General features: G+C 29.8%; 2 protein-coding genes across 3 annotated transcripts; one reads left to right on the top strand and one right to left on the bottom strand.

Annotated features, from left to right (window-relative positions):
* Positions 1-2,477: 2,477 nt before the first annotated feature.
* LOC141532485 (polycomb protein Sfmbt) lies at positions 2,478-6,815 on the bottom strand. Of its 2 annotated transcripts, XM_074250837.1 has the most exons (4): positions 6,558-6,815; positions 5,899-6,194; positions 3,509-5,815; positions 2,478-3,425 (listed from the first exon to the last, which is right to left on the bottom strand). In XM_074250837.1, the coding sequence occupies exons 1-4, from the start codon at positions 6,571-6,573 to the stop codon at positions 3,096-3,098; spliced, it is 2,949 nt and encodes a 982-aa protein (XP_074106938.1). In that variant the 5' UTR covers positions 6,574-6,815; the 3' UTR covers positions 2,478-3,095. The 2 variants fall into 2 exon arrangements, with proteins under 2 accessions (XP_074106938.1, XP_074106939.1); XM_074250838.1 differs by lacking the exon at positions 6,558-6,815 and having other exon boundaries at positions 5,903-6,018.
* A 2,356-nt stretch (positions 6,816-9,171) lies between these two features.
* On the top strand, positions 9,172-15,200 carry Fkbp12 (peptidyl-prolyl cis-trans isomerase Fkbp12). The gene is made up of 4 exons (XM_074250962.1): positions 9,172-9,365; positions 13,089-13,136; positions 14,738-14,924; positions 15,020-15,200. Exons 1-4 carry the CDS (start codon positions 9,329-9,331, stop codon positions 15,075-15,077), a joined length of 330 nt encoding a protein of 109 aa, XP_074107063.1. The 5' UTR covers positions 9,172-9,328; the 3' UTR covers positions 15,078-15,200.
* Positions 15,201-15,688: the final 488 nt, after the last annotated feature.

The following is a 15,688-nucleotide window of genomic DNA, read 5'->3' as shown; positions in this document are numbered from 1 at the left end:
TTTTTTTTACAAGTGACAGAGAAAAATGGATTGCTAGACACCTTAAAAAAATTCTCACTAAATATGAGATCTTAACTTTAATAGGAAGATTCTCCGCATCGGTTTTTTATTTTTTTCTCAGTCCAATAGAAAAAAATTCATACCTTATCATTATCATTAATTGATTGTACAGAAAAATGTTCTTGAAAAATTTCGTAGGAAAGTTAATGCTCTACAAAAAAAGGCATCTTATATTTTTTACATAAACCTCACTGTTTGAATGATATTGAAGATTTAAGTTTGATTATTTTCAGACAAATGTGATTTTTGTTTATAAATTTTAGAACTCGACAGTAAATGACTATATATTATGAAATGCGCAAATTTTTGTAGTAAAACGACTGCTCTACAAAAATGGTATCCTATGTTTTGGCGATTAAATTAAGTGTTCAAAAGATATTCATCATCAAACTTTCATATGTACGGATTTTAAGAATTTTTGATTAGATATTCGAAAAATTTCAATTTAATTTATAAGTTTTGAGAAAATTTACACAAATTTTAGTTTTTTATCAACTGAGATTCAAAATATTTTTCAAGTTTTTTTTATGTGTAATTTTTTAATTAATTACTTATTAATAAAAAAAAGCAGTTTTCACAATAAATATATTATATGTTACAGTTTTATTCAATGCTTACCGTACAATAGACGGTGTGGCTCAATGTATATATAATAAGCAAAAAGGAAATTTGATATAGAATGGGTAACTCAAAGGGTAGAGTAGCCGAGACGCATCGGAAGATTCTGAGTCGAGTTCTAGTCCGAGCAATCCGAATTTTTTCTCGCATATTCTATAAACTTTATTAAAAAGATCCTTTTGAATTCCTTTCTCGATCCCTTCCTCCCCCAATTTTCCTGTTACGTGAATGTTGGAACGCTTCACGTAACAATTACCTTAACACTTCTTTTGATCCGCTACACAGCAATATTTGATTCTAAATTAAATTTAATTTTTAAAGTAAATCATGGTTTAATTTTATTTTAAATTTTGAGAATAAAACTCAAATAATACTTATATTGATGACAAAAAATGAAATTTTTATGAAATTCATAAATTAATTATACATATACATGAGTATATATATAAAAAATTTTGAACTAATGCTAATTTTGAGCCTTACTCGACTAAATAAGAGATAAAATGACCAAATTTCGTATGGATTCCGACACAAGGGCCAATGCAACAGATAGATTTCTACGAAATCTATCTAAAAAGTAAGAACTAAATTAATTCGAACTTTGCTGAATCAAATTGAATCCTGATTAAAACAGAGAAAACATTTGGTGTTTATCAAACATAAAATCCTTTAAAGTTCACTATAAATATTAAAAAGTATTGAAAATAATTAAATTTTTTTAAATACTTTTTAATTAATCGCTAAACAATCTTCAAATTTTGAGTTTATTACAAGACTAAAAAAGGTTCAAATTAAAATTTTAATCCCATTATTAAGTTAAAAAGGGCACAAAAATTGCGGATACTTCTGGCCAAATTTTTAAATTTCAGCGAAAATGCCCAAAAAAAGCTCCTGTTAAAAAATTCCCTGAAAATCGAATAAATCCTTAACGCTCAAAATATGTCAGGAAATGCCCAAACACAACTTCTGTTAAAAGCGGAACTTAAAATTCCAATTTTAAGAGGTCCATCACGGGAGTTACATTTTGGCACACCCTTATACATACATAAACTTTTAAACGATATGTTTTTTCTGACTCAGCTCGTTGAGTTAGGTCGGAAAATAGCAAAATTTTTGGAACGTTGCGTCATGAGAACTAATACAATAGTAAGATTTTAATGAAATCTACTAAACTGTGACTTAATTAAAATAGACGGAGCCGTAAGAAGTTTTGAACTTGGAAAATTCTGTTAAATTTCTTCTCACAAATATCTTACCCTTAGCAGGTATCGTTGCCCAAAATGATTCAGTTCTTTTCTTTTTTACTTGGAGCCATATCATTAACGGTCTCATTTACATATTTTTAAATTTATTTTTGTTTTTGTTTTATGCTCTACAAATTTCATCATTAAATTAAGATAAAAACAGAAGTCGGTTTTACAAAATAAATTATTCCAAGTTATTTTTCATCAATTTCTTTTTTTCACATTAATTATGTGGTTAAGATAACTATCACATAAAACAATATTTAATTACTTTTGACAATCAAAATCAAGAAACATATAGTTAATTAAATATAGATCTTATTTTCTAGTTTGTAATTAATTCAATAGTTAATGTTATCAAAAGTCTTAAATTGTATCAAAAAATGTAATTTATTGAATTTAAACAAACTAGTTAGGGAGAAAAATTTTCATTATATAAAATTAAAAATTTAATTTCATAGAAACGGTTTTTTGAAACGAGTTACTTTTAAAAATTGAATATAAATTCCAAGGTTAATTTTATTGAATTGTTCTGTTGTGTTAAAAATATTCATATTATACGAAAAATAGCTTGCATTTATTTTTTACAATGATAGTACAGCACTATATACTATTGAATTTATATATTTTCTTTAAATCTACATATTTTATGAAATAAAATTTTTATAATAATAAGTAAAGCCTGAAATTGCTCACCCTTGGCAAATTGAGCGCACAGCATTATCTCAAATGTTTCGTATTATGAGACATGCAAAATGAATTATAAAGGGAAAAAAAGCTCATCATCAAACTTGATACATCTAGCAGAGCGCGATGTAATAATTGGAGTAATATTATATATATGATTTTCAAAAATAATTAAGTTTTCACTGAAAAATTTATTGGAGGCATATCTTTGTAAAAGTTAAGTACGTAATATAAAATTTGTCACTATTAAATAAGTATTATATTTTATGCAATAGAGATTGGAACAGTATTTAGTTTTTATACATTGTATATTTCATCGAATAATTAAATAAACGATTTTTATGATATTCCACAGATTTTCATTCAATTATGTCACGATTTTTAGTAAATAATCATCTTATTTTTAGTCACACGCCTTATTAATAGTCAATATCTCACTTGTATAGATTCATCAACAAACATAAAAAACTTATAATTCTGTCTTTACTACAATATTTTTTTTAACCCTAGTTTCAATCTTTCATGTGCTGGATTAACTTTGATTTTCAATTGTTGAATAAGATCAAATATTTTTAATGATGGACCAACTTTAAAGCCAGTCAAATCTATGATTTGGTCCTTTGTTAATGTAAGAAATACTTTTCCATCAACTTTACGTTTACAAAAATTGTCACAATAAGCAGCACAATCATTGATGTGCAAAAACTGCGCAACATCGTGTACGTTCCACTCTACAGGCACTAATTCCCCAGAATCAGAACTTTTCTGCCATCCGTCAGCTATTCTTGGAATATACTTTCCACTAGTTGTATTAACCTGAAAATTGATAATAATTAAGTGGATAATTACTCAATTAATAAAAATAAAGTCCATAATATAACCAGAATATTTATACTCACACGAATATTGGAGGTAGTAGTCTTTGTTTGTGGTTGTAAATTTTCAACGTCACACTGGGTTTCATGTAATGAAGAATGACATTGTCCGATTGTAGGAATTGGTAAAGTTTGATCTGGTCCAGCTGGTTCTAATGCTGGTTCTGGTTCTCTTTCATCTTGTTCGGGTAAACTTTTCATCTCTCTATCATGTTCAATCTTTGTGACCTGCGCAAGTTCTTTTTTACACTCTTTAAGTCTTTCAACACGGGTGGTATGTTTTGATAAAACATTTCTTAGACAACTGATTTTACCACTTTTCTTCATTTTTCTTTTTGCTTTACGTTTAAGGCTTCTAGGTGTTTTTACAACTGAACTAATTATTTCAATAGGCACACGAGGGCCTTCAAGTTTATGATCAACAAGATCACACCAACCGACTGGGTAAATATCAGGGCTTTGACAATCCAGCCACTGGTCATATTCATCTTCCCAGCCATCAAAATGAACACGTAATAGTCGACCAATCACACGAGTAATTGTAGCAACACATACTAATCTTGGGTCCATTAAGTCCGCAGCTTCTAATCTCATTCCTTCAATAAATCCATGTTGTGGAATTTCACGATTAAATAATTGAACTGGTGCTGGTATAGTGTTTGTTTCAGCTAAATAATTGTCCCATGAAAAAGTTGTAGGATCATAGCCTTTTGGAGGTGTAAGGGGTAAACCATGTTGAGCACAAAAACCAATTGGAAAAATACATGGTGAACTAACATTGTAACAAAACCAATCTGCACCACTAGTATCCTCGTCATAACTGTCAATTCTTATCATAATATAATTTTCTCTAAGAACTTCCATTACTGTAGCAGCACATATTGCTGAAAGATTGAGGGGGTCTATTGCTTCTATTTTCATTCCTTTACAGAATGTATAACCCAGATGTATATGATGAATTTTTGGCACATGAAATAAATTTTCTGTAGCATCATCCGAACTTAAACGATTTTTTGTTATGCGTTTTAAGTATTCTAGGTACGCATCAAGTGTATGTCCAACTTTTTTTGCCCAGCCTACAGGGTGGATCAAAGGAGAGTCTTCGTGGCACCAAAAACCACTATCTTCAGGCGGAGAATCGTAGTACCTAATATGCAATCGTTTGCCAACAATTTTTTGAATTGTTGCGACTTTAACTTGGGAGATTCTATTTTTGTCTACAACTTCTAAATGCAAACCGCAACGAAATCGAGATTTAATACTATCATTAACTTTATTATAAAAATTTGTAGGTAAGGTTCGAGCGCCAGTAAGCCTTCTCATAAGAAAATCTTTCCAGTCCTTGTATTTATTAGCAATTGTATTAGGAGGGATTAAGGGTTTCCCAATAGTTGCACACCAGCCAACTTGATGAATATCACTAGAACAAAGAGATACCCAAAAGTCCTTCTCAGAATTCTGACCAAATCCTTCGTATCTCAATAATGCTTTATAACCAGATATTCTGAGGACAGTAGCAACCCAGAAAGAATCCGGAAATGCTTCGCAAACTTCATCACAATCCGTATTTTCAACTTCAACTTTCATTCCTACAGTAATATTATCCCATATCTCAGATATCGGTGCATGTTTAAAACAGGATACTGGCGCTGCACAAAAACCTGACTCAGTAAGTTGCGGAGTCCAGTCATAAGAACCAGCCATTTCGGCGGTTCTTTTTCGTCTAACAGGCAAATCTTCCGGCATTACTGATTCAGGAATTATTTTATCTTCAGTTTTTTCTTCAGAAGAAAAGCATTCTTCACAACTCACCTGATTAACTCTAGCAAGCATCTCATGATCTGAATTTTTTCCATCTTTTGAAAGATTAATATGTTGTTGTTGTTCAACATAAGATGGACTATAAGTTGAATCAGCCGTGGATGTTGTGTGCTCTGAAGATCTAGCACATGCCCTACTGCAAAATCTCCTTTCTTTTGTATAAAAAGCATGCTTTACACCTATCGCTCCGCATTTTTCACAAACAGCTATCCCATCTTTACGAATGGGAATAAAATTCAAATCAGTATGAGGTTGATAAGCGATCGGCGTTTTCAATACTAATCCGGGATGTTTAATCGGTTTAATTTTACGATTTTTATTATCTTGAGTCGTTTGAGTAGCTACATTGCTTACTACCATTTCCCGTTCTTCTTCTTCTTCGTCTTGTTCTTGATGTTGTTGCTGTTCTTCATCTTCTTCTTCTTCTTCTTCTTCTTCTTCTTTTTCTACATAGTCATCTAAAGTTAAATAATCACTCATTCCTTCATTTTCTTCTTGAGTGTCGTACGCCTACAAAATAAGAGAAATTATTGATAAATTATATTTTTATAACATAGTACCGTTCAATTATACGTGCTTATAGGTGTATGTACTTGCTGAATGTTTTGACTATTAGCTGCTTCTATAGCTTCATCAATTTCTGAACAATTATTAGCAAATTGTTGAGGCAAATATCTAACCATGGTAGCAGGAGCTATTTGATGATTTCGTATATTTCCAAATGAATGAGAGCCATGTGTAATAAAAGGACTTTCAGAAGCGTGCCTTGGATCTATTATGAGCTCAGTTGTTGGTTCATTATGTATCATCATATCCCCCATCCACACCATTCCTAATTCAGGAATACCAGGAATGGAAGTGTATACCGAATTCATACAAACGTTTAAACCTTAGAAAAATTAAACAAACATTAGTTAATCAATTTAATCAAGTATTGAAAATTTTGAACAATCAATTTTCAAAATCAAATTAATAATAAATATTCATCAAATTCTAATATAATTTTTGCAATGCATTTAGGCAGCTTAACGAAAAAACTAAACTTGAACTTTTTACGTTTTGTACATTTAACTTATTGTTATCAACAAAGATATGATACTAGAATTATCCAATTTTTTTTTTAATTTCATGTATTATTACTTTAAAAATAATTAAATACTTCTTGCGAATCAATATTTTATGATAATATCCCACAAAACTTTACAATGAATTTCTTACAAAAAAAAAAAAAATTACATGAATGATTACAAACCATTCGGTGCCTGCATGTTTGATACTCTTGAGAAAATATATTAAAACCTTGTATTTAATATTACCGCAAACTGTCTCTTTCACAATGCCTGTTTCTCATTTTGTTTGTTTTTATTGGCATTTTTGGTCAATTTACATAAGGCAAAATTTTAATAACTAATTCACAAACGTTTTTTTTCTTAAACATTAACCAATTTAATTAAAATAATATAATAAAAAATAGATAGAGAGATACGTCAAGCTGTATACAGGCTCTTTCTTTTTACTTTAGTACTCTATTCATGAATGCATAGAGGCGAATTTTCATAACGGAAATTTGATTCATTTTATGACTGTGAACTTAGCCGACAACTGACAATCGAAAAATTTAACAATCGATATCTCAGCGAGAGAACGATTTTGACAAATTGAAGTTGTTTTTTTTATTTTTAAATAGTTAAAGATATATTTATTTGGAAATAAAATTTTTTTTTTCGCAATGAAATTTTGAAAATAAAACTTTAGCGAGTGCTCTAATCAACACTTTCAGATAAGGAAATTTAAAATTGAGTACTTGCCTTTTTTTTAACTTTTCTCTAAGAAAATAAAAAATTTTCGAAAATTGAGAAGTTATTGGTTTTACCCCGTTTTTCGAAAATCAAGTTTTCATCAGATCTCGACGGCTTGAGATCCTAGGAAGCTTCCTGACTATTCCCGCGATAGTATCTGTATGAATGTATGTATGTATGTATGTTTGTATGTATGTTTGTATGTATGTTTGTATGTATGTATGTTTGTATGTATGTATGTACGCGCGCGCGCGTGTGTTTGTGTGTTGTAAACCTCTCATAACTTTTGAACGGCTTGACCGTTTTCATCAGGGTTGACACCATTCGAAAGGGCTTGGCCAAACTTAGATTTTGAATACAATTTTGATCGGTTCAGACCAGTCGATTTTGAGAAATCTCAAAAAAACTACGAAAAAATTATTATTTAAATGTGGTTTTTATTTCAATAACTTTTAAACGGTTTTATCAATTGATTCCAAAAACTAATCAGCTCTTAACATAAAAAAACCACGTCGATCGCCACGAAGCCGGTCAAAATCAGTTCATTCGTTCGTGAGTTATCATTGACGTAAGAAAACCGAAAAAGTGTTTTTCGGAATTACTTCGAAATTCCGAATTCGATCAATTTTAACTTGAAAATTATTTATAAGGCTTAAAAACACTGTCGAATGCCGCCAGCAGCGTAAAAATCAGTTCATTCTTCTAAAAGTTATTGTGGTTTGAAAATTTCGAAAATAGTGTTTAATTAAACTTCTACCAGACTTTTGAGCTCGGAGAGCTAAAAATGATACGAAAGTTATATTTTTGAGTTCGAAGAGCTCAAAAACGTAATAAGTGCAATTTTGAGCGCTTACGTATGGAATTAGCGGGAAGCTGCAGGATGGGCTTTAGGGTCAGCCGTTTTTCTAATTCTTTTAATAAATTTAGACCTGCATTCATTTTTTTTTAAATAATTACTAGAACTTTGAGCAAGCAATAAAAATTGAAAAAAAAAAAAAAAAAAACTTGGGAAAAATAAAAAAATGCAGGTCTTTATTACACCAAAATTCGTTTTTTTTCAAAAAAAAAAAAAAAAGATCTTTTATTTTAAAAAAATTGATAACATTGTAAGAAATAAAAAAAAATGGAATTCTGAATAAATGCAGGTGTAAATTTTAGAGTAAAAAATACCTGCATTTTTTTATTTTTCCCAATTTATTTTATCAATTTTTATTGCTCGCTCAACGTTCTAATAATTAAAAAAAAGAAAAACAATTAAATGCAGGTCTAAACTTATTTAAAAAAAAAAAAAGATAAGTACTCAATTTTAGATTTTTCCATCTAAAAGTGTTGATTAGAGCACTCGTCAAAATTTTATTTTCAAACTTTCATCACGAAAAAACAATCGTATTTTATTTACAAATACAGTGAAAGTTCTTAAAAGTAACCATAGTTCTGTCTCAATTTCTTATAAGACGCTGACAAGAGCAAGAAAGACAATCTGAGTAACTTTTCAGAGCTTTTAATGTAAATGCACCTTTAAGTATTTAAAAAAAAATAAAAAAAACTTCAATTTTTTTTTGTCAAAATCGATTTTCTCGCTGAGATATCGATTGTTAAAATTTGCGATTATCAGTTGTCGGTTAAGTTCGCAGTCATTTCATTTTTTGACTTATTATAAGACGGGTAGGTGTCGTTGACGCATATCTCGATTATACATATGCATCAGATGTTTATATCCCAATTGTTTATATCCCGATTATACATATCCTTTGTGTACCTTGTGTACCTAGCACCTGAAAATCCATTTTTATTGTTTTTTTGTTAGGTAATCCTTTGCTTGTTGTTTGTTTTTCATTGTTTTGTAAATCCTAACATAATCAAGCTGTACCGTTTTTTTTTAAATAAAACTCTGCGCTCAATTTTTAGTTTCAACCACAAAACGCTGCATAAGCGACACCAACGGGGAGCTTGGCATTATAATAGAAACACATCAGATGTGCTCCCATTTAAGTTTTCAAGTTCAGACTCCTCTCTTCTATTCTCTATGGTTTTAATTGTGTACAAAATAGGTATACTCTTGATGCTCAATGCTTAGTTCAACCCAATACGATCAGAAAGTCAATTGCTTATGGTCGTAGTTGAGTTTTATCCAAGAGGCTGATATTTTTAAAAGTTTTAATTGCTTAATTGCATTTACAGATTTAGAAATAAAAAACAATTTTTTACCGTTATAAAAATAATCATGGGTGTTGATGTCGAAGTTATATCCCCCGGAGATGGTAATTATTATTTTTTTCTACTTCTTATTTGTTATAGTCGTATGTATTTTAATTTATAGATTATTTTATTCCAGTGTACCATTAATGTACTCGTCTGTAATTTTTGCTATGAAACCCAAAATTTTTAACAACGTTCCAATGTTTTGCAAAAGTAAAAAAGTACCATTCGGCAGCCGAAATGAAAGTAGATTTCCTAGTTAAATTAAATCACAACACTGATAATACAAATACTTCAATCATATTAATAAAATCCCTTTTCCCTCAGTGACGAAAAACGAATGCAATAGTAAAATTTTAGTAAATACCTATAGACGAAGAGGTTATTTTCAGTCTAGAAAAATAAAAGGACATGCAAACTAAAGCTCGTTTAATGAGATTTAAAATGCAATTTACAAAAAATTCGATAAGTTATTTCATTCAAAAATTATCCGCAAAAGAAACTGACAAAATATGAATTTTTTCGATTTTGAAAATTTTCAAACCCGTTCATTCCTGAACTACTTGACCGATTAAGTTCATCTTTGAACTTGGCCGTAGTATTCGTCTAAAAATTAAGTATGTTGAGTTAGGAAAAGATCCATTATGAATTGGAGATGCTATCGTCCGGACAAGCCGCGTTATATCGTATATATAAATACATACATACATAAACTTTTGAACCATATGTATTTTCTAAACTAGCTCGATGAACTGAGTCAGGAAATAGCAAAATTTTTCAAAAGTTCCGCCATGACGACAAATGCAATAGTTGTTTCTATCAAATCTACTAAAAAGAATGAGTCATTTATTGACATAACTGTAATTTATGTTATTTTCAAGCATGTTTTACAAACTGTGTTTATCACTTTTCGTGTTGTTTTTTCTTAATCTTTAATTGCCACAACACTGGAAAATAAATTCATTATTCTGAATCATTCAATATTCAGTTATTCTAGAGAAATTGATCAATTTGAATTTCATTTGAGAAAGAGTTGAAATTACTGGTTAGGATCAGTGTGGCCAGATCGTGCGATTTTTTTACCCCCACTTTGTACCGCTTTCAATGTAGTCAGATGAGAGTGTCCTACAAAGTGGGGGTAAGAAAAGAGCACGTTCTGGCCACACTGGTTAGGATATGAGATTCGTAGGTAAATTGCAAAATCGATTGAAAATAGAAATCATTATAAATCAAGACTTATCATGTTAACCTTTTGGCGTTGAATGGAAAAACTGAAAACAAATTCAATCGTTTGCATCATGATACTTACAATAAATATTCTGCAAAATTGTAAGTTTGCAAATATCTTAACCGAAAGACTCATTTTTATTTTTTTCACTTTTAAAACAATTTTAAAGAATTCCATGTTGATAAAAGAAAAAAAAATCCTTTTTCCAGATTTTACTACAAATTAATTTTTCCTCCAGTAAATCTTTTTTTTTTTTGTTAAAAAATCGGAAAAGTTTGACCTACAGGCCATCCCGGGAACTTCACGCTTTTTTCAGACTCAAAAGTCTTCCGATTGCTCGATTTTTGAGCTCGAAGAGCGGGAAGCTAAAAATAGTTTATTTTTTTGGCCCAGTCTAATATATATATATATATTACTAACGTTATTTTTTAGCTTTACTCAACTAGTTGAGAGATATTATGACAAAATTCCGAGTAAATTCCGATATGTGGACCAATGCAAAAGATTGATTTCTATGAAACCTGCCTAAAAAGTAGTAATGTCTATTATACAATATCTGGTATGTGTGTTGTTCCATCCCCAATCATCGGATTTTTAAAAACAACTAGAATTAAAATTTGCGCACGCCTGATTATAGACTTTGCGTATATTTTCATGCTTATGATATATTTGACCAATCACATTACGAATGAATTGGCTTCACATATATTTCATCTCTATTTTAATATTAAGATATTCATTTATTTAACTAAATTTTTGACATGTTTCCTATGTATCTGAAAACGCGTGCCTGTGAAGTATTAGCCCTTAATCTCCATAAGTTTTAAAAATATGAATTTTTCAAAATTTCAAGAAAATAGTGGTATGTCAAATTCAAAAATTCATAATTCGTAATCAATCCATCATAATCATAAATTCATGGAATCATTTTTAACTTCCCGCTAAAAAAATTGAAATTTTCGAAAATCGGAAAGTTGTTGCCCCGTTTTTTGAAAATCGAGTTTTGATCAGATCTTAATATTTTGAGCCCCTAGACAGACAAAATAAAAATTCAATTATTTAATATTTTTTCTTGAAAACGACTTTTCAAGACGGAAAAAAAATGACTCCATATATCTAAGATTATAATGGGTCAATCATGAGTTATGAATTTTCTAAATTTAACGTATCACAATTTTTTTCAAAATTTTCAAAAATTCGTATATTTAAATCTTATGGAGATTAAGAGCTAAAAATTTACAGGTAAGCATCTTCTGATACATACAAAAAAATGTCAAAAACTCAATTAAGTGAAAAAATATGATTTTTAAATTTCAAATCTGGTAGTTAGGTATCGAATAAGCCACATAGTAGATATTATGTAATATCTAAAAGAAAAATAACCTAATTAGCCATCTAGCCATTATCTGCTTAGCTGAGCTAAGCCAAGCTGACCGGTTAAGCTACAAATTAATTAGCTAAGCTAATTTAGTTAACTGGTTATATTAGCTAAGCTGATCAGTTGGTTCGCTAATTAACTTAGCTAACTTTTTTAGCCGGCTAAATTCTACAGCCTGAGTGAAAATCACTATTTTAACAGTGACACTTAAAAACATTAACGAATTAGTGAAAATGGGGTAAAACCAAGAACTTCCCGATTTTTGAAAATTTTCAATTTTCTTAGCGGGAAGTTAAAAATCCAAACAATGCTTCACTTGGTAGGCCATCTTTTAAACTTCGCCATATATTCGAGTTCAAAATTCTTAAAAAACTTTATATCATAAAGTTGTGTGTGAGTTCTCCTAACTTAATAACACAACTTTAATACATTTCGGACTCGAACATCTACGAAATTTCATGTAATTTTCAGGATTCAATGTATTTTATTAAGGACAAATATATCACATTTCACTTCAGAAACGATCTGACTCAAAATTTTGGAATTATGTTAAAAAACATTTTTTTTTTCTTACATTGATTGACTAACGATATCTCTCGAATAAATTAACTAACTTTGATATGGTTTGTAAAAATTGACGCTGTTTTTTAGAGCTCAGAGCTAATTAAAATTTTACATTGATTGATACTCCAGTTCAAAAGTTATCTCCAATAATCATTTTTTTTTTTTAAATTTTATTTTTAAGATGTTTCAAAACCTATTTTGCCGAATTCATTAGAATTCATATAAAATTTAATGACAATAAAACTTTTTCGAACACCGTAATCTGCGTTTTGATCGGTCGAACCATTCAAAAGCTATGAATTTACAGTCCGCCGTTCGACGCGCACTCTACACTACTTTCTGATTTTTCAAAATCATTGATTTCCATAGCGGGAAATTAAAAGTAGTTTATGAGATTATATTAAAACTTTAGTAGCATGATATAAATAATCTTTATTCCAATGATAATCAATGCTTGTGATTAATGCTTATAATTTTATAAATTTTCTTTTACATCTAATGACGGTATAAATAAAAAATTGTTAGTTTAACAAAACGACGTTGATTTGGAAAAATTGTCATTGAGCTAAATATTACTGAATAACAATCTGAAAACTTATTTTGTTCTGATTTCAGGTCAAACCTACCCCAAAACAGGACAAGTTGTTGTGGTTCATTACACAGGTATCTCCATATATTTTTTTATAATTTAGTTTTTCGTAAGTCCATATGATGTTATCAGAATAAAACGATATTATTTTATTTGACAAGCATCCATCAAAGTGTTTTACAATACTGATAGAAATAGATTTTCTATTTATTTTTTATAGTCGCGCATATATTTTTTTTCTTAAGCAGATATTAAAGTTTATGGAATTAATTTTAACTTACACTGTTACAATATTATTTATAGAAGTTTCATTCACTTTAAATTATCTTTTGTAATTTTTCGGTTAACTTAATTTATAAGTATCAATATTTAATAAAAAAAATTTTTTCATTTACTCGGGTATAGTGTACATTTTATGAGTGAAGAAACTTTAAATTGTTTGAGTAGTTTCAAAATACTCTGCATACAAAAAAACAAACAAATTATATAATTATTACTCGATAGGCCTTATTAGGTGACTGAATAGTAATTACGGACAGTGTCTCGGATAGCTTAACTGGTAGAGCCTTTGGCGCGTAACCAAACGATCCGGGTTCGATTCCCGGTCTGGGCTGTCCGAATTACTTTTTCAGTTACCGAAAATTCCTACTGAGTAAAGGTCCTCCCCTTCCCCCAGTTCCCAAAAAATTTATCTTTAATGACAAATTTAGCTATTATATATGGCTGTGTAATATTAACATAAACATTCCGGACGAATTCTTTATGATTATACGAAGATAGTATAGAAATATAGTTCTACCCTTGCAAAAAAAATTCTGATTAAAAATTAATTTAAGGTTAAAATTCATTTTCTGACATAAATATGAAATAGTTTCAAGATCAATTCAAATTTGAAATTGATTTATAGATAGAAATTAGCACGCTTGTAAAATTTTCGATTTTGCTTCAGAATTTCAATAAAGATTTAAGAATATTTTATAAATTAAATTTATCCTAAACATTATTAAGTTAATATTACGTAATAAAATTAAGATGAAAAATATGTTTTGCAAACTATTCGTAACATGATTGGTCAAATATATCATAAGTATGAAAATATATGAAAACTCTATAGTTAGGCACGCGCTTGCACGCAAAAATTAAATTCTAGTAGTTATAAAATTTATAAAAATTTGTTTCTGTGATTATAACGACAACTGTGTTGTAAATTATAAAAACATTAACTTTTATGCAATAATAAAACCATGTCAAACAATCCGTTCTATGTTTCTGTACTGTGAAATCAAAAATTTAATGAATTTGTTGGTCGATTCGTCCGAATCATCAGCAATAGCAGAAATTAATCATTTAATTACTGTATGTTTTATCATAAGAAATGATACTGAAAAGGAACCTGAAACATTTTTTGTAATAAGACCTGTGAATACGTCTGAAATCGAACGATGTTATATTAAAATTTTTCATACAATCTACCACTGGAACTATATATCAATGCTATCTTTGTATATTCATCAGGAATGCATCCGGAATTCATTTGTACTTCATATTTGTGTCAAAATATGACTTCCACATGATATTCAGCGGATCACCTGCGGAATTCCGCAATTTTTTTACATGGGATTAATCAGTTTAATTTTATGGAATCAATATGTATTAACAGTATTTAAACAAACAGGTACATTTACAAATGGTCAGAAGTTTGACTCTAGTCGTGACCACGGAATACCATTCAAATTCAAAATTGGAAAGGGTGAAGTAATTAGAGGATGGGACCAAGGAGTTGCTCAGATGTCAGTTGGCGAGCGTGCAAGACTTACTTGCTCACCAGACTTCGCATATGGAAGTCAGGGTCATCCTGGAATATATCCTTTGATATTTAAATATTACTTTTTGGTTTTGCTGGATAGAAATGAAAGAAAATTAAATTTATAATATTTATTCCTTGACAGAGATACAATATTCCACCAAATGCAACTCTAATATTTGATGTAGAGTTGCTCCAAGTTCAACCTTAAACTACTGTAAAGCCGTTACTTCATGAACAAAATTCTCTTCAGCAACAGTTTCCTGAATCAAGAATACTCGATGAAATAATGCTTTTGATGTTATTTATTAATAAATTGTCACACCATGTATAAGCCTGTATGTCTGCTTCATTCTGCCATTTATTCTTACATTTATTATGATAATGATGATAATATTAATGATGATTTCGTCTTTACACCTAAATATCTTAATCAATTTTTATTCTTTTATTCAAAATGCTAATACCTAGTCCAAAAATTTCCATAGTAATTAAATCATTAGCAAACAAATTTTTAACTTCCCGCTAAGAAAATCGGGAAGTTATTGTTTTCACCTCGTTTTGCAAAAATCGAGCTTTCATCAGATCTTGACCTTTTTAGGTCTCAGGAAGCTTCCCTGACTATTCCCGCGATGTTGTTACCGTGTCTGTATGTATATACGCGCGCGCGCGCGTGTGTGTGTGTGTGTGTGTGTGTGTGTGAACCTCTCATAACTTTTGAACAACTTGACCGTTTTCATCAGGGTTGACACCAGTGCGGCCAGATCGTGCTCTTTTCTTACCCCCACTTTGTAGGACACTCTCATCTGATTATATTGAAAG

The sequence above is a fragment of the Cotesia typhae genome, unplaced genomic scaffold (assembly GCF_013202065.1).
Source record: "Cotesia typhae breed Kobodo isofemale line unplaced genomic scaffold, CoteBio_Ctyphae contig_65, whole genome shotgun sequence".
Classification (NCBI taxonomy): domain Eukaryota; kingdom Metazoa; phylum Arthropoda; class Insecta; order Hymenoptera; family Braconidae; genus Cotesia; species Cotesia typhae.
Note: the sequence above shows the minus strand (reverse complement) of the source record. Positions and strands in the feature narration are given on the sequence as shown.